The 19,647-nt window shown below is 48.4% G+C and overlaps 2 protein-coding genes across 2 annotated transcripts in view; one reads left to right on the top strand and one right to left on the bottom strand.

Annotated features, from left to right (window-relative positions):
* The window catches only part of LOC119445803 (calcium-transporting ATPase sarcoplasmic/endoplasmic reticulum type), a 663,011-nt gene that overhangs the window by 469,352 nt on the left and 174,012 nt on the right, over positions 1-19,647 (bottom strand). The gene's annotated exons all lie outside the window — the stretch shown is intronic.
* LOC119444026 (beta-1,4-glucuronyltransferase 1) lies at positions 5,667-14,801 on the top strand. Its single transcript, XM_037708552.2, has 4 exons — positions 5,667-5,982; positions 8,813-9,058; positions 10,833-11,239; positions 13,980-14,801. Exons 1-4 carry the CDS (start codon positions 5,682-5,684, stop codon positions 14,181-14,183), a joined length of 1,158 nt encoding a protein of 385 aa, XP_037564480.1. The 5' UTR covers positions 5,667-5,681; the 3' UTR covers positions 14,184-14,801.

The following is a 19,647-nucleotide window of genomic DNA, read 5'->3' on the forward strand; positions in this document are numbered from 1 at the left end:
CTCTCTGCGGATCCCAGCATAGTGCAGTATGTATAAGCGTTAGGTAGTTTAAAAGGCAGTGACCATAGGTTAGTGAGGCCTAGGATTGCTCTCAGTTTGAAGAGAGAAAGAACAAAAATTAGTTAAGGAGAAACAGGCCAACCGAGACGCAGTAAGGGTAAAAGCAGGCGAATTGAGACTGGTGCGCACAAACAAATACGAAGCTTTAGAAGAGGAAGACGAAGATAGCATACAGGTAGTGAGTGAAACCGTAATTAACTGGGCTGATTTCAGAAGCAGCAACTGAAGTGGAAGTACAGGTACCAAGGCAACCAGTACGTAAGCTCTCCCAAGTAACAAAGGACTTAATAAAGAAATGACAGAACATGAAAGTGAAACTCAAGTAATCAGATAGAAATAGAGAATTAGTTGAACTGTCAAAGCTGAATAACAAGAAGGAAGTAAGCGATGTTCAAAATGATAACGTCGAAAAGATTGAGGAGGAGAAGGTATAAACTTTATTTATAGAAATAATCTGACGTTGAAATCGTCCGACGTGGGCGGCGTCGCTACTCCAGGATGCCGTAGGCCTGAGCCGATAGCTTGGCACTGCCATAGTCCCTCAATACTATGGCCCTGCTCACCAGACAATGCTGGTCTTCAGGGATAGGGCATGTCAGCTGGGCCTCCCACTGCTCGACGGTTGGTCCTGTGATGCGTGGTGTCGATGGGTGTTGCCCACACTCCCATACCATTGAGGAAGCAGTAAAAATGGCCACAGAAGGAAATCAGTGAGAAGAAAACTTGGCTATGCAGTGAAGAATAAGTAGGGTAATGTCGTCAGTAATTTCAAGGATATAGTAAAAGGAGCAGAAGAATTCTATACTGACCTGTACTACCCAGAGGAGCCACGCAACCTTCGTTGGAAGTAGTGATGAATAGTACAGAGAATCCTTCAATAACTAGCGCTGAAAGTAGAAGAGCTTTGCAAGACATGTCCCGGGGAAAATCTGCAGGAGAAGATGGAATAACAGTCGATTTAATGAAATATGGAGGAGGTATTATGCTTGAAAAGCTTGCGGCTCTTTTATACGCAATGCCTCAACACTTCAAGTGCACAAGAGAGCTGGAAGAATGCCAACATTATACTAATCTCTAAGAAGAGAGACGTTAAAGAATTGAAGAACAATAGGCCCGTTAGCTTGCTTTCAGTATTGTATTAAAATTTCTCCAAAATAAATTTCAACAGAATCAGGGCAACAATAAACTTTAATCACCCAAGAGAACAGGCTGGCTTCAGTAAGATACATTCTGGAATGGATCACGTCCATGTCATCAGTCAGGTAATTGAGAAATGTGCGGAGTTCAATCAACCTCTCTGGCTTTCATAGATTATGAAAAGGCATTTGATTCAATAGGAATACCGGCAGTCACGGAGGCATTGCGTAATCAAGGAGTTCAGGAGGCATACATGAATATCTTGGGAAATATCCACTAAGATTCCACAACTACCCTGGTTCTCCACAAGAAAAATAGAAAATTACATATTAAGAAAGTGGTCAGGCAAGGCGACACAAACTCTCCAATGTTATTCAGTGCATGCTTAGCAAAAGTATTCAAGCTGTCAGACTGGGAAGGCTTAGGAGTGAGGATTGAATCTTACGAGTCTTGAGGATTGAATTTTAGAAGTATTAGGAGTGAATCTCAACAACCTTCGTTTTGCAGATGACATTGTCCTGTTTAGCAACACTGGGGAGGGATTTGAAACAAGTGATTGAGGACCTTAATCGAGAAAGTGTAACAGTAGGGTTGAGGACTAATATGCAGAAGACAAAGGTAATGTTCAGTAGCCTGAAGGTGGACTAGAATTCATCACCACCTGTCAGCCTCTAGAGTATGTGTAGGAATAGGTTTATTTTGGTCAATTACTCACACGGGACCATGATCACGAGAAGGAAATTTACAGAAAAATAAAATGGGTTGGAGTTCATACGGCTGGCATTACCAAATCTTGACAGGGAGCTTATCACTGTCGTTGAAAGGAAAAGTGTACAATCATTCTATTCTACAGGTGCAAACAGATGGGGCAGAAACTTGGAGGGTAACAAAGAAGCTTGAGAACAAGATAATGACCGCGCAAAGAGCGATGGAACGAGATAGGTTAGGCGTAACGTTAAGAGGCAGGAAAAGACCGGTGTCGATCGAAGAGCAAACGGGGATAGCGCATATTCTACGTGACGTTAAGGGAAAGAATTGGAGCTCGGCAGGCCATGTAATGTGCAGGGTAGATAATCAGTGGACCATTATAGTTAGAGAATGCGTGCCAAGGAAAGGGAAGCGCAGTCGAGAACGGCAGAAAATCAAGTAGCGTGAAATGAGTAAATTTGCAGGTGCAAGTTGGAATCACCTAGCGCAAGACCGTGGTAATTGGAGATCACTGGGAGAGGCCTTCGTCCTGCAGTGGACATGAAATTATTATTATTATTATTATTGTGATGACGATGATGATGATGATTAATTTAGCACTGTCTTCTCGCGCGCCTAGTGTCGGATGTCGTGTAATCTTAAGTTTTCGAGACGCGGTGGAGCGAGCCGCCGTTTTTCCTCATGCCAGCGATCGGATAGCGAGTGCTCGCATCCATCGAGTGAGATCTGATCATGTTTACCTGTACGTTCATGACACCGGGCATTGTAATTCGGTAATCAGGCGAATCTTCATTGCAATTTATATTGCCAATAAATATATACGGACCATACTTTGTGTCCTTGTGAAATACCTTGCTATCGGCTATTATAATGCTTAACCTTTAGAGCGGAAGTGGCGATTTTATGTATGGGCATTTTCGCAGTGACTGAACTTGTAGAACCGATTTATGAAAAGCGTTTTGGCTTCTCTTATAGCTGCAGCCATGTCAAAGCGAATAAATCTTTCTGTGTCAGCATTTTAAAAGTTAACACGTCGTAAAGAAGAGCAATCAGCAATTGGCAGGGTGCCTCCGGAAACTCTTAAACAGTGAAGATGTGTCGGTTGTTGACCGCGGCGAGGCTGGACGTAGTACGAGTGGGTCGACAGCGACTGCTACAGAAGATAAGGACTCATCGTCCATTAAAGTCCAGGGAGAAGAGGCACGTACCAGTCTGTTCTGAAATAGTAAACTTGAATGATCCAGCCCAGTGGCCTAAATGCTTAGTGACTTTTTTGCGACAAAGAATTGCTCAAAACGTGATTCCGCGGGCTCCTGACACCTTCATGTACACAGCTGAAAAGCCACGCGAGAAACCTCGAGATGAAGCCTCGCTCCGAGACAAGATAATCCCGCAGGGTAGTGGATCGAGGCAGTCCTTCCATTCCCGAATCAGATTGATGGAATATATACGACGCTCCCGTAGATAGACATTTCAGACAATGCAACTTTTGAAGCCATGGCAAGGCATAAGACAGACGTTCTGTCCGTAGCCGTGAAGGAGTCCAAATTTGTGTGTGCCGTGATGATGTGGTTTAATGTATTTAAAAAAAGATTTAGCTAGCAAGCTACTTCAGAGCGCGAATTTGCACCTGCCAGATGCTATTGATGCTCCGCAAAGCGTACACTGTTTTCTTTTAAGGTACTGATCTGATGAAGGTTTCCAGGAGGCACTGGGAGAAGCAATGGAGCTGGCATCGAAGCTGGAAGTCGAGCCTATTCTTCCGAGCGCGTCCTAGCTCTTCTTTGTGTTAGGAAAAGGTCGAGACAGTTTGCATATGGAGAAGACGATGAGCCTCTCGTTGACTTAGAGACGAAATTCCGCGTGGGCTTCTTCAACACCATTTTATACGTGGCTATTAACTCCGTGACAGCAAGGTTTGAGCAGACAAAGCACAGCAGGCACTTCGATTCCTTACACGACATCAAGAAGCTGGATGGAACTTCTCGAGATGCGCTCTTGTCGTCGTGTTTGAACCTGGAAGGACTTCTAACTGATGAGGACGGGCTAAGTGATATCGGAGGCCTTCCATGTTTTCCGGTCACGAAACTCCGCCGTCCCACTATGGGAGTCATTCATACGATGCTCAAAGCTGCCGCGAATCGGCGCCACTGTGCCACAGAGGGTAGGGTGCCTCGATGTCGGGGGAGGAGAACATCGAGGACATCGAGGAACCCAAACTACACTGTATTACACTGGTACACTGTATTACACTGGTACACTGTACACTGTACTAGTACACTGTACCCAAACAGAGGGCATTGTTCGCGTACCGAAACAAGGGAGCGACCGACAAGGTGTCCGATGTTTTGTTTACCGATTGACGAGGGGCAGTGCGAGAAATGGGAGCGGGCCATACCGCGGAAGCAGAGTGGCGCTTTTAACTTAGTCGAAGTATACGCGTGAGTGCGCGAAACGCTTCGACGCCTCGGACATCATCACTGCCTACAATTTCGATATCAACGGCGACGCCGTGGCCCTGGAGCGTGAAAAGCCGACGCTGAAGCCTAACGCCATGCCAAGGATTTTCGAAGGCCTTCCAGCGTATATCACGAAGCCCAAACCTCGGTCCCGCTCATCGACAGTTCGACCACCATGCCACGGCCGCTGGATAAAAAAAAAAAAGGTGCGGCCTGCTGCGTCGGGCGAGCTGCAATGGGAGCGAACGTGACGGACGTAGTTGCATTGTCGGCCGCTTGGCTGGGTCGAACGGCGCTATAGTCATCGGCGATGGAACGCGTCGACTTGCACACGCAACGGCGTTCCAAGCGCGTTCCTGACGCATTTGCTATGCCGATGCCAGACAACAGCCCCCGACGTGTGGCGCCGCGGTGGATCACACCGTTTTCGATGCACGCGGCAGGCCGCACCTTTTTTTTTTTTTATCCAGTGGCCGTGACCATGCAATCGACCTCGCGAGTCGACGGGTACGATTGAAGAGCGCCAATTAAAAAAAAAACTAAGTGGCTGAGTAAGAAAAAGCTTGAAACGTAAATTTTTGACGTATTCCGCCATTTTTACCCTGTGGATCTTGGATGTGTTCTTTGCTTGTATTGGCTCCAAACAAACAGACGTGTTAATGGGATTACACTATCTCAATTTTTTTATGTGAGAGCTAGGTTCCTTTACATAAGCATATTTTCGTAATATAACAGTAACCGTTTCCAAAATTCAGAGTGCCGAGAATGGTATCAATCCCTATGGCTTCCTTCCTTCGTCATTGTCAACACTCCCGAATGACACTTCGTTTTGCCATCTATAGCACCACGCCGCCGAAGTGACGCTCAGCGATAGCAAGTGCACTGGCTCGAAGAGTCACTAAATCTGCTCGTCGCACGTGCTATAGTTGATGAGCATCATCATCATAAAGAGCTGCCAACGTGGTCGCAGTGCTCGCGGCAATGTTCTCCACCTTCGTGCTCTCGGTCTGGTTTAAGAGACTCAAAAGACGGCGTGTAGCCGTCGCGCTGCTGTTCATCGCCGGCCTGGTCGCGTACAACGCCGTCCAACGCTACAACCGGCGCGCGGCGGCACTGCGGAGGCTGGCCAAATTGGGCGAGCGCTACCACGAACCGCATCACGGGCCCCCTACACAACCAGCGGAACCGCAAGACACACAAATCCGTCGACCACTCGTCAACTCCCCGCCCGGAGCCTTAGCGGATGACCACACGCGCGGTACGACGCCTTGCGTCGAGAACGATCAGCTGGCCGCCTGCTGGCAGCGCCGGCGGAAAATGCGCTGCAGCTACGCAGCCGAGAGCGGCGTCGAATTCGTCGTACACGAAAACTTCATCGCGAGCGACGACTGCCCACCGGCTTATGCCGAGAACGTCACGCTGGTCACGCACGCGACGTACGGGTTCCTGCGGCACGTCGCGGAGCTGTGCGACCGCTGGCAGGGACCGCTGTCCGTGGCAGTGTTCGCGCCCGGCACCGACTTGGACGAGGCCCTCGCCTGGATCGACTTCCTGCGCCGCTGTGGTCGCAATCCGTGCGTGAGGAGATCCGTGACGTGGCATCTCGTCTACGATCGAGGTGTCGTAAAGCTATATATATATACTGTTTGCCTTCAATTGTTGACCTGGAGTTTTGTGTTTACGCCATGCCACTAAATTTTCCGACCAACGAGAGGTGTACAGCTTCGTTGTAAAAGCCGCAGTTTCGCCCAAGAGGTTAAGCATCGCTTGCGATAGCAAATTAGTAGACAGCTATACGAAGTAAGGATATACCGCGGAAACTCGCTGTCAAAACGCGACATTCAGGAAGCGCGGCAGCAACAGCGAGTGATTTGACCTTCGTGCTGTCTCTCGCTTCAAAGCGAACGTCGAAAGCACAGCGCATACGATGCTATCGGCATTCGGCGCACTTTGTCCACATCCTTTGAAGATGTGGCCTGCGCGCTCATACAGTTCGTCTACGTCGCAGATCGCTGTCAAGATACGCGCCGTAATCAGCAGCAGCCGGAGTAGAACGCGCCCCCTCGCCTCCTCCCGTACCCCGCGTGCGACAGAAGACAGCGCCCTTCCGCGCCCCGCCTTTCTCCCTCGCGCGCGAGAGATTGAGCCGCGATGGTCGGCTGACCCTCGCAAGGTTCCACTCGCACATATATATAGTGTACTGCGCGCGGCGACGACGACAGCAGAAATGCGCTTGGAGTGTCCATGTAATTTGCTATCGTAAAATCACCGCCCCTTCCACTCCGTGAAGATGCTCGAACAGCGAGGCTGTGTTAGTTACACCGAGTGTTACGAGTGTTACATGTGCATGTGTTGCACGTGACAAAATTGCGTAAACACAAGTAAACACAGATCTGCAACAGGGAGTTATATTAAATTGAAACGTTGCGAGGCGAGAAGAGGCAGGACTCGACTTTACTAGAACAGTGTCCAGGGGCGGTATTCTGTAAGAGTCCATTTAGTGGACAGTCCACTTCGGCTGTCACCATTGGCTGCTGCTTTACGTGCAGGAAGGTGCCAGCCAGTCTCCTTCCTGCACGTGAAGCAGCAGCCAATCAGCGACAGCCGAAATGGACAGTCCACTAATTGGACTCTTACAGAATACCGCCCCAGTTCTCTGGTCGAAGCGTGCCGAGCCACCGCCAGTGGCATCGGCTGCAGTCACGGACATCGCGCGCGTTCGGCGCCAACGCGGGGAAACGCGGACGGCGTCGACAGCAGCTCTACGCGTTGCGCGTTATCGGAAAGGGCGCGCTGCACAGAAACACACTCTCCTCCTCGCGCCCAGCGCAGCCTCTCGTTGGTCGCCTCCTCCGACCAGCACGCCTCCTCCGACCAGCACGCCTCTCTTCCTCTGATAGTCACGTGATCTGCGCTCCCCCCCGGCGCAGCTCTCATCCTCTCCTGGTCACATGACCTACGTGGAGCCGGACAGACGGCGCAGGGTCGCCTACGAACAGCTTCGCTGTTAATAATATTCAATTGCACTTTATACTGCAATTCTTGTTTATGGCTTGGCGGCGCATACGCACAGCGTGCCCATGTGGCACGTACTCCTCCCGTCGCCGATTACCGTGCCTCTGGGTGATCGCCGAAGACGCGCTGTGAAGCGGCAAACCTTATGTTACGTCCAACCATTGAAAACAAAAAACTGATGCTTCGCCATTAAAGTTTCTGTATCGGAAATTTAAGCGGCCGAAGAAGCCAAGCCCGCGTCGTCGTCCTCATTATTTAAGCTAATGCACCTTTTGAGGCGCAAGAGAGGTAAGATTCCCCAGCAAAAGTCCCCATATAGGATTGGCCACTAAAACGTCCCCATATTTCTATCTGGGGACTTCTTGAGTTGGGCAAAAGCGAAAAGAAGCTCTTGTAACAAAGTTTAGCTCATGGATTTGGCTGACATTCATGTTCATGGCGTCAGAGGTTCTTGTGTTATTATTGTACGCTTTATCTTTCTAAAGTTCAAAGCAGTCGTAGTCTTCTAAACGCGGCGAGGCAGCAAGTTTCTGCGCACATTCATAGCCATTGTCAATTGCTGCATTCATAATGCAGTATTTTGCAGCGAATGATCGATTCGCACAGTCGCAAAGCTCTTTGATGCCGGAAGAATGAAGTTTATACCGGTGTCACACGTACACATCTGCTCACGATTTGATTTGATCCGGATCGGATTTCTTGATCGCGATCAACAGTGGTCGCTCCTATAAGGTCCAACAATATGAATCGAGTTATTGTCGTCTACTGATCGTCGGCAACTCTCAGAACTTGGCTACAAACTGAGATTACAAAATATGCCTAAATTTCGACAGTATTTCAATTTTACAGCTTACTATATTGCTGATAAAAAGTTTCTTAATAATGCCTTGGCTACAAACTCAGATTTCCAAATTTTGGTTAAATTTGGACAATATTTCAATATTACAGCTTACTATATTGCTGATAAAAAGGTTCTTAAACGATTTTTATTGAGCTGCCTTCATTTTCGTTTTCAGAATACTGCGCTAGAGGGCGCAGATAGCAGCGCGCGATTGCTATCAAGGGCCCTGATCGCGATTCTCGGATCGCGATCGCCCGGATCCGGGTCCCGCAAGATCGCGATCGCAAATGACCGTGTATATAGCAACACCTGATCCGGATTGAGCTTGATCCGGATCGGCCCCGATCGCGATCAGAAGTGTACGTCTGCCACCTGTATTAGGCAGATCCATGTGTACAACGCCTATCTTTCCCATGCTGGCTGATCCGCCATGCTCACAGCTTCCACAGACACTATAGCGCCAGAGCGCCCTGTAAAATTGTTTGTATGAAACTATTCTAGTCGAACGAATCAGTGCGAAGCGCTTTTGGGTCGAGTTGCGTTCTTCGTCCTCGACATCTCAGACTAAATGGGACGTCTATCCACGACGCAGAGCACACTCCTGCGTCACTTAAGCCAGAAACCTCGGGTTCGTCGTACTCCACGGACGCCAGCGGGAATCGCTCGTGCTCCTCTGTACCCGCACAAGAAGACGTCTCCAGTTTTCGACGGAGGAAAAGAATACCGTACCCAATCAATGTTCTGCGCAACGTGGCTCGAAGACTGGCTCCAACAAATTACGTCCTCGTGCAGAACGTGCGGCTCTACCCAAGCACTGGTATAGTGCCACGTTTCCTGAGTGAGTAGACTTAATTACATTGAATTAATTAACGAATTGACGGCTGTATACGCATGGATTGGGTAGATGCGTGTTCAGATAGACTGACGACAATGATCCGATCTTCTGTTACTTATCTTCCGTACAATAATAGTTCCTTGGTTGCTTTTAAACCCCAAATCTTCCAGGACATCAGTACTTAAATTTCCTGGTCAATTTGGGTCTTCACACCATTATAAGAAGAAAAAAAATTCACCGACGATTACGATAGTCCCTAATGCAAATTTTGAGCGCAGCTGTTTAGGTGTTTAGAATTCGCGATATATTGTGGCAAGGAATTTGATTCTGAACGACAGGGTCCTGTCGGCGGCGGCGCTTAGCCTCTGCTCGGGCAGCTCGTTTAGCAGCAGCGACAGACGAAGCATTTCCACCGGTTGCGTCGATCATTGTTCAGAAAGAAAGCGTGAACACGGGAACGCGTGGATCGCGCTGAGCGCATTCTCTAGCGGCGGCGGTGCCGCAGGCGCTCATTGCATGCACAATGAGCGCTTTGTTTCCATATATGGTATCGGTGGACGCGCTCGGCGCATGCCTGGTCGCCACCATGGAGCATTTCTCGTGCGGCACTCCATTTTCCTCCTCACTCTTTCGCCATATATAGTCTCCTCCTCCGTGTTGCTCCTCGCGCATAGAGTTAATATAGTGACTCTAGAGGACAAGCTGCCCATAGGGCCCATGCATTGAAATCAGTCACCGCAAGAGCGCCGCCATTATGATACGATGATGTTGCCAGCTCCTGAAACGCTTGTTAGACTTGGCGATAGTAATCAGTTTTAATCTGGCAACTTATAGCTTGTAGCGTGTGTGCAGCCGTGTGCGCGTGGGTGTGGGAGGTGTTGGCCGTGCAGCCGTGCAGCTGGCATTTACGCAACCCAAGGATAACCCTGTTAAAATTTCCGGCGGTATGTGGTTTTCAACGTTCACGCACTAGCGAAAGTACCGTATTATAGCTGTTAAGGTTTCCTGTTTGCTGTCGCAAGTGTCACTTGACGAGCAATACGTAAAAAAAATGCTGTACTGTGATGCTTCTCGAACGATTGCGATGAATCACGAAAGCTGTCTACTCGCGTGATGTTCTGAACAAGTCAGGGATGTTTACTTGCGTGTGAAAAGAAATGTCAGAGTCCTTTCGAGCTTTAGTCTTGCACAAAAGGCACGAAGGTGCCATCGCGTCAACCGATGTCGTCGCGCGATCACATGTCAGAGCTAAACTATACCAAACGAAACTACCACGCATCCGAAAACACAAAAAATATCCGAAACCGAAACTTGCGTTATGCGTTATTGAATGAATGAGTACATCGTGAATTGCATAAATTACGTTAGCAAGCGCTTCCTGTAAGCTTAATGTTCACACATCACCTTCATAAAGCCTTCAGGCATTCGTTTTTTATGACACAGCATAAGGCGACCTATACTTGCTTTCATCTCTCAAAAATAATTGCGCTGGCCACATTGACAAGTTACAAGATGGCGCCGACAAGATGGCGGCACCCTAGCGGTCCCCACTTTTTCGGCCGAGCTTTGCCTCTAGAGTCAATTTATTAACTCTATGTCCTCGCGCTCTCTTCGCTCTCGCCATCTTTCATTCCCCGCTGCGCTCCGCGTTCGCTCTTTCATCCTTCGCTGCGCTCGTTCGTTCGGTTACGCCGAGGCACGCCGACGCTCAACGCAGGAACGGCGCCTAGGAGCTGCGCTCTAAATATTCCCAATCGTTTCACTGGCGCGTACGCAGGTCTCGTGGCAGAAGAGCGGCGCCTGCACTCCTTCCGCAGCGACGGCCAAGAAGTGTACGTACTACCCGTATTCGCGATGACGGCGCGAGCCGGCGACCCGCAGGTGCAACAGAAACCGCCCAGGAGCATGCGCGAGCTGCGGGAGTCACTCAGGTCCGAAGCGGTGGTTCCGCTCAACGACTCCTCGCACGGAGGTGAGCTGTGGTGGAGTTCCTTCTACTCGGCCTTGATGAATGCCTCTTCCGAGCCGTGGACCGGCGTAAAAGAGGAGCGCCTGAGAGTCCAGACGACAGTCAAGCGCGACAAAGGGGTCTTGTTATGGGAGCCGGTGTTCCTAGGCACCAGGGACGACCCGACCTATGGCGAAAGCTTCACGTGGGAAGGGGGCCGCGAGAGAGTGTCTCAGGTAAGTTACGCTACCCTGAGGAGCGTTTTCTTTTCGACGACGTCTGTGGCTCGTTTTGTCATAGAAGTGCGTACATCAAAGAATCAAAAGGCCGCAGTATTACCCCAAAAGGCGAAGCATTGATAGCGATAGGAAAGTATTCCGTAAGTACCCGATACAACGTTCGTAGTTTTATCGGCCGCATAAATTGCAGTAAGCGTGTTCTTGCCTATGAAATTAAGAATAATGGTGTCGCGCGCATAGGCAAACATAAGCAAACCTATTTCCATGATCGCGAACACTCGCTGTGATGAAGAGCGCAGGCGGAGAGGAGCCATCGCTTCGTGCTGCCTCTCGCTTCAACGCGTCTCCGAAACTTGAGAATACGCGACCTTGGGATTAAGCGGCGTAAAACACCCTTGTGAATTTCTTGCGGGCTAGCGAGCGTGTTTAGACGCTTGACGCGCTTTGATTTGGCCTTGAACGTGGGCGAGAGCTTGCGCGGGAAGGAACGCGCGGAAAACGAAAGCAACAGGAAGAAGCTTTTGAAGAGGACGCGTTGGAACGCAGTAGAGCGGGTCGGCGGGCAAACTATGCGAGAAAAAAAGGCAATGCAAAAACATTTCCTTCATTTATCAAACGCAAGAGTGGTGTTACAAACGAGCTTACTGGGGAGATCGTCATAGTGTGCGTGCTTTGGAGAGTTGCTTATCTCTTAAGATACGGCAGTCTTGGTTTTAAAGGTAGAGTAATGTGCTTCATAAGTAATTCATAAGCAATGTGCTTCATAAGTAATGATTGCACAGAATGCTACCTACTATATGACAATTCCCCTGTGGGGAGTTCCTACCCCAATTTTTACAGCGAAAGCTGGATATGGCTAGGCGAAACGAAAAACCGTTCGTCCGATGTTTCTCTAAACGTCTCCATTGGCTGCGCCGTCAGTTACGTCGTTCTCTACGTCGCACCCAAGCGCGCGCGCCATTGGAAGCGCCGTTAGTGACGTCGTTAGCGAACGCGTTCCCGCCATTGCCACGTTGACGCGGCTCTGCCCGCAACGCCGTCTCCTCGGCTCGCTGTTGTCGCATGCGTTCGATATCTTGAGTTAGCTCGGCGTCGTGGTTAGCAGCATCCGCCCGCCATTGGCGCTTGCGTTCCACTTCGAGTAGGGAGCCTACATGCAAGCACAGCGCTTGCATGTAGGTTCCCTAACTTCGCGATTTCAACGTGGACGTTTCGTCGCAGCCGAAGCCAAAGTGCCGCTCGAGAAACTGCCGCCGAAAGCGGGCGTTCGCCCCGGCGAACGCGTTCCCGCCATTGCCACGTTGACGCTGCTCTGCCCGCAACGCCGCCTTTTCGGCTCGCCGTTGTCGCATGCGTTCGATAAGATCGAGTTAGCTCGGCGTCGTGGTTAGCAGCATCCGCCCGCCATTGGCGCTTGCGTTCCACTAGAAACACAAACATGTAACCAATAATTGAGAAACGCTTCAATACAGCGTCAGGATTAACCCACTGCTTACCACCGGGGCCACACGTTTCAGCTTCGCTGGTTAACCATCTGTACGGAGTGCTTGGGCGGTGTCTTTTTTAGATGCGAAGCAGCTTATGGTCGGGGCTATGTCACTCCCTCCTTCCCTCCGCCAGTGCGGCGTCCACACCCCTACTGCGCATGCGCATATTCCGGCTTCCGGAAGCCGGCTTCTGTTTCCACTTCGGGTTCCGCTTCCGGTTCCGGAAGCGGAGAATGCTTCCGACGTTTTGCCCGAATGATCCCCCGGTGCTTCGCCCACTCATCATCATTCACTTCGTCCTCTCATTCTCCTCCCGCAACGCCGCGATGAGTGCCACGGACAGCGCCAGCGTCAACGCCAGTGTCAGCGCCGTGGACAGCGCCGCGGAGAAGAGGGCTCGAGCCGCTGCCACGAAACGGCAGCGGCGACAGGCCGATCTGAAAACTAATGGGAACTTGAGTCGACCCCATGGCTGCCTCGCGTACTACTCAGGGTTCCCCTACGGGAAGATGGTGTATTTTTTTTACTTCAGTTTTGTCGTATAAACATTTCTCCCGCTGTAGTAATACGCGATTTCGGAGACGGCTTGAAGGGACAGGCAGCAGAAGCGTTCGATCGCCCCTGTTAGCGCTCTTCATCACGCCAGCGCTGTGTCAGCGAGTGTTCGCGGTCATCGAGTATTATCTGTTCATGTTTGCTTCTGCGCACGTGACACCATGCTTGATAATTGAATTAGCAAGCGAATCTTGACTGCAATTTACACGGCCTATAAAGCTACGACCCTTTCTTGGTGTAGTTGTGTAACATATATACTTTGCTATCGCTATCAATGCTTCATTCTTCGGGCGAGACCGCATTTTCGTTCTTTCTTGGCTTGCCGTTTTATTTTCAAGCCAGGGAAGAAAAGTATTTCGAAATTCTGTTCGTGCAATAAGGCATTCGTTCAAATTCTCTGATTATTAATTCTCTCCTTTGGGGCCTCTGTATCGGGCTCTATAGCCACAGCAACGTCTGCATTGCAATTTGCGAGTACCTTTGGGACGGAAGGAGCATACCATATTAATTTCCTAAATTATTATTTGGGTTGTTCAAAATATTGCCGATCGTATTCTAAATCATTTCATTATTTTCAAATCTGGTGACATTTACTAAATCATAACGTTTTTTAAAGCAAACAATTGCGGTGTCTGGTCGGATCCATTCGATCTATACAAATACGCTTCACAGTGCAACCACATCTCCCTCTGCAGGGATACACAATGTGTCTCGAGAACTACGACTTCCACATGCTAGAGGATGCCTTCCTCGTGCGAGTTCCTGAACCGACCGGGGGTGCGGGCGCCGTGGTTCGGACCGGCAGCGGGGATCCCTCGCGGCAGAACGTGTTCCACTTGCACCGTTTCAGGGATTCGCTCGGGTCTCGATACCCCGTCGAACGGAGCGCATTCTGCTAAAGCGCTGGACAATCTATAGCTAAGTTAAAGGGATGGAGATAAGCGCGGTGATTCCAGCGTTCGAGTGGTGTGGGGAATGGGAAAGACTGCATCAGAAGGCTCGTCACATATCGGTGCATACAAGAGAATAACACATCTAGATCTTGGGTTTTAAGTGTAATATATTGACGTCGATAGAGTTCAGTGGACAGAAATGCTGTTCGCACATTGCACATTAAAGCGATAGCTTTACTCGGCGGATCGTGGTAGGTGAATCGCCGCTTGCCCCGTCATCACAGAGGCGCTGCTATAAATAATGAACGTATCCCGACATATTTTATTTTTTATGAAGAATACGTGACTGACGATGCATGATTACAGGTTGAGTATACATGAATACAGGTTCACAATACATGACTGTCGTGACGCTGCAGACGAAAGGCGACAAAAACAGAAAACAAGGCCTCTATATAGCGCCACAGTCTACATTCACCATGCAACGGCACTGGAGAGAAAAATAGAATAAAAAAAATAACAGTACAAAAAAGGTTAGCCACGAAAACCCGCTGTCAACAAACTTTCTGTATCGACTAGGCGGGAGAGCATGCAAGGCATGAACTGTCAATAAAGGTAATATTTGTAAGCGTTGGTCTTTAGCCTTTTCTCAGGGATTTTCTATGTGGGGCGCTGGACAATAAATCGGGCTTAAAGCCTGTTGTACCATCTCTCTCTCTCCTTTCTTTAACGTGTACACACGCGGTCGCACCATTTTGAAGAATGACACGATGCACGCCGTCAACGCACAATTCTGCATCTCGGGCATGGCACCATAATAGTAATGCGTCGGTCTGTCATTTGTATTTCGCGGCCATGCATGTCTCGTGTGCGTCCGTGTCCCGTCTTTTCTATTTGCTCAACAATCTCAAACAATGGCTGTGATTTTGCGCGCGCGCGCGCGCACACACACACACACAGACAGAGAGAGAGAGAGAATGTTGCGTAAATAAGAGTACCAGGTATAAACATGAATCTTCCAAGAAACACTACGCTCCAGTGCTTTTGCCACGGTATCGCGGTAATTATGGTAGGGATAACACTTAAATTCTACATTAGGGTGAATATTCACCAGCTCCTTGTAGTAGTTAGGCTGCTTTGCAGCACGAGGTGTGCTGCGGGGGAACACTACGCCAGGCTTCCTTTCAGCTCCAGCTATTTGTGTCGCCTTTAAAAGGATACTTCAAAAAATTTAAGCGGTATTAGTACATTACCCTTCTGTAATACCATCAAATCAAAATCCACCTTTACTATGAGTATTGTACTATGAGGGTAGGCGTCGTATAAGCCAGAAAGACGCAAAAATGAAAAACGGGTCGCACCACCACCTTCATGTCCCAGCTCACCGGGACAACATGGACTTTGAAGGCACCTGCCCGGACCTAGTTTATTTTTTTTTACCGGTAAAGATAGTTTACATTGTATTCTAATATTTAGCCGAAGAGTGAAGTTTGCAAGTTTCAAGCACTTTGAGCCACAGCGGCCCAAATGCGATAAAATGCTTTTAAGCCATGACATCGCATCACATCCAGCGCTGTAATCTTGGCACGACATCCCAGGAATGGAGTAATGGCCTTCATTTGCGTTTTCTGTATTAAAAGCTCTTGCCGCGAAATAAACAGAACTAGAGTCTTCAAAGGATACTTTATCAATCAACACTTATTTAGCGATTCTGTTTAGTGTCCGGTTGTTATATATATATATATATATGGTTGTAAATTTGTTAAATTTGCGACATAAATATGTTCACTTGGGGTTGTAGTTTATAACGATTCAGTTCACTTTTCTTACTTCCTGCCCTGCCGCCGCACCGCCCGTTATATGACCAAAATCAGTCGCACTGCGCGACGGATAAAAAAAAAAATGCAGAGATTTTGAGTCTTTCTTCTCGATGACTGACACCTGCAGCGGCGAAGACTCGTATCTTCCTGGATTATCGCGGCCGGTTTATCACCGGCCATTTCTGCGACTCCGATTCACCGGGCAATATCTGCTTGGCGACATTTTTCTGTTCTCTCACACGCGCCCAACGTTGGCGTTCCCCGTCCTCAGCCTTGTTGCTCTATCGCTGCTTGACGCCTGTCTCCTCTCCCCGAACGCCAGCAACGCGGGAAAAGTGAACCTGAGAAATGAGGTAATCGGGTTTCCCGTCCCGAAACTGATCAGCGGGTTCTTAGGCATACGCCATAGTGCAAGGCTTCGGATTTTATTTTGACCAAATGGGTTTCATTAATAAGCTGAGCTGCAACAGAACATTACCCTTTGAATAATACAAAAAGAACAAAAAGAAAAAAAACTTGATGCTTAACGTGTAAGGAGACCAGTGACGACGCCGCCTTGAGAAGTTCTCGCACGAGCTCGCCATCGATTTTGACGCTGTCTGCTCAGGCCTAAACTATTTTTTTTTATTGGTAAAGATAGACTACGTTATAAACTTATCAAGTTTCTAGAATTCTGACTGCGCCATAACGGCCCATATACGAAAGCATTATTCGAAGTCATGTGACGTCACACTGACGTACTATAGCGCTGGGGTTTGGCGCGAAATTTAAGAAAACGGAACTGTGACGCTCATTTTTTTTTTTTTTTTGTCTTCAAATAATCAAGCTATTACCGCGAAATTGGCAAAAGTATAGTTTTTGAAGAATACTTTCTCACTTTAAATTGATTTAGTCATGTAAGATAGCAGCTAAGCTTGACTGCGTGCTTAAATATGCTCTAAAGGTGATAACGCGAAGCCGTATTATTACTATTAGATTCGCTCAATTTCTTAATGCAATTTTAAACTTGTTTTTAATTCTTAGCACGGCCAAAGTGTTCTGGAATGATGTGCCCATAGGTCGGCAAACTCACTTATGAAGTTGACTCACTCTCAGACAGACCCGCGAGTCTGAGTCTGACTGAGTGAGCGCGGCTGAGTAGAATTTCGGCGAGTCTGAGTCCGAGTGAGACTTAAAGGGTCTCTCACCAGGTCTAGTCATTTAGAACTGTCATGCGCAGTGCATACAAATCGTGCTAACGATCGTGCCTGCGAAGTATTACACCACTACGCGCAGCGAAACGAGCTGAAATTTCAAACGAAACGCCCTACGCCCCTCTCCTCGCGAGATCCGCGCTCCCAGCCGTTGAGTCGACGTCAATCGCACACGCGCGCCTACGTATTCGCCGTGCTGTGACGTCACTCACAGTGGCACGTGACTGAGAATTATTCAAGACAACAGCAGTTATTTGCTTGATCTTGATAGACGAATTAAAGTTTAGAGAAATAATAAAACCTACAAACCGAACGTCTGCGTGTCATTGTTTTGCTTCGTACCGTAGCAAGAGAGATGTACTCCGTTTCGTCTGCTTGTTCCCGCGTCGTGTAGGCGCGCGCGCAGAGAACGAAACTATATGCAATTTTCTACCGTGTTCCAGCGCGCGATCATGCTCTGTGATCCGCTTGCATCTGCCTCAGTGTTCGTGTAGCACTGATCACTTACACCGCTAGTCAGGTGTTCTCATGCACAGCGCGCAAAATCGTGCGTTGCAAACGCAAGAGCTCGCGCGCGAGACCGTCAGTGGAAGTGCGCCGCAGAGCAAAAAGCGTGAAAAAAAAAAAAAAAAAATACACGAGGGCGGGTCCCGTGACGTATACGTCAGGCGATCCTCCGGCTCCGGTATGGGAGAATAGCCCGCGGGCATACCGGAGGCACTTGTGAACACCAAGGCAAAAATCAACTAAAACAAAATTGATCATGCATGGTAACAGACAACGCATGTAAACAACTAAACACGAAAGAGACAACAGGAAAATTCGGCAGACATTTGAGACTGCTTACGTGTGGGAATGCGAAAGCATTATAGTGAAACCTTTAGTCAGCCAGATGGCTGCGACGTGACGTGTGCAATCATGCATTCACTAGGCACACCTTTAGTCAGCCAGAACCGTGGAGCCGCCGTGGCATCGGGGAAGCGTGCTCATATTGCACCCCGCAAGCTCGGGTTCAATTCGCACCCAGACCCAAATGTACCAATTTTTTTGAAGTTATGTAACACATTTTCGTCTATTGATGAGTTGTGCACGCTGTATGCGAGAGTACACCTTTCCGCTCGAAAAGTAGATGCCCGATCGGCCCGATCTTCTTTCCCGCAAAGGAACTTGGCCGGGAGGAAGATACTCCTTTGTCGTGTGTCACTGCGCTTGAACGCCTTTCCGTAAGATGTCCCCTTACCTTTAGAACTTTAGTGTGTCAGGGGTATTACGTAACTTCGGTGCCCCGTAAGTGTCTTTTTACCTTGGAAAATGTATTAATCTTTAGCGGGTAACGTGATTTGTCAAACAGTAAAGATCTACTGTAGCTATGCCATCAAAAATGGGGGGGGGGGGGGGGGTGTTTTAGGTTGTACAATCACTAAATGTAATCTAGACTGGCAGCTTCTTGTAAATGTTTTCTCTCTTGCTGCTTTAACAAGCCGCGCTTTTTTTTTCTTTCTTTTTTTTTGCGGCGTTCATTTGAGGAACCATCTAAAGAAGTTAGTGCGCTGCCGTGTGTCATCGGCGCAACTCCTTTCTGCAAAGGGTCCTTCGGAGTAACAAAACGGGTTTCCCGCAAAGGAATTTACTTTTTCCCGTGTGTCAGGGGTATTAGGTTCAATCATCCTCAGGGGAATCGGGCAGCTGTCTTTATGCAGTCGCATATGGTCTCCCCACGTAGCATAAGCAATGAAACATGTCTATATTACATTGCCGCGTCTGCGTTGAGATGCATAACATGCTCCCACTTGTTTTATCAATACCAACGTCGTGGTCTAGTAAAGGAGAAAAAAAGAAAAAAAAAAAGCTGCTGTGATCTAGAGGACGTGAGTTCGAATTCTGCTGTGGGGGACGTAATTCTTCCAGCCCATTGTTTTTTTTCTTCATATAAATGATTATTGTCTTTAGTTCTGATATTTATTAATTGCAATATTCGCTGTTGAGTTGTTTTGCAAATAGAGATAAAGATACGAAAAGTTCTCGATCACTTCCTTCAGGGAGTTTTCTAGACCACTAATAATGTGGCGTTCGCACAGCGACAGGAGGTTTTCGAGAAGTATACATCTAAATAACGTTTACACAGAGACTTCCTTTCGACTTGTCGCTTATTGTTTAAAGACGTATTTTAGACGTCATTTAGCTCTTTGTGCTTGGTTGGCCGTGACATAGTGAAGGGTGGTACAAGCGAGTGCCTGTAAATAATGGGATACTGTACCATACCACTTTAGCCATGTGCGCTTTGTTTTTCAGATTCCGAACTTTATTTCCAACAATATGCTGGGGGTCCTTCAGGCGAAAAACTGTTGCAAACAGCTTGAAAGTGTCTGAAGGCCTTAATGACAGCACACCAGTCAGCGCACACACAAAAAAAGCAAATATATTAGTGTACATTCCATAAGATTATTCAAACGTGTT

The sequence above is a fragment of the Dermacentor silvarum genome, chromosome 3 (assembly GCF_013339745.2).
Source record: "Dermacentor silvarum isolate Dsil-2018 chromosome 3, BIME_Dsil_1.4, whole genome shotgun sequence".
NCBI lineage: Eukaryota > Metazoa > Arthropoda > Arachnida > Ixodida > Ixodidae > Dermacentor > Dermacentor silvarum.

What these genes read in the sequence shown, in the direction of transcription:
- LOC119444026 (XM_037708552.2), top strand. Translation starts at nt 5,682, where the DNA reads ATGCGCTGCAGCTACGCAGCCGAGAGCGGCGTCGAATTCGTCGTACAC. An exon ending in GCATCTCGTCTACGATCGAG is followed by an intron (nt 5,983 to 8,812) that starts GTGTCGTAAAGC and finishes TCCACGACGCAG; the next exon opens with AGCACACTCCTGCGTCACTT. An exon ending in GCCGCGAGAGAGTGTCTCAG is followed by an intron (nt 11,240 to 13,979) that starts GTAAGTTACGCT and finishes CTCCCTCTGCAG; the next exon opens with GGATACACAATGTGTCTCGA.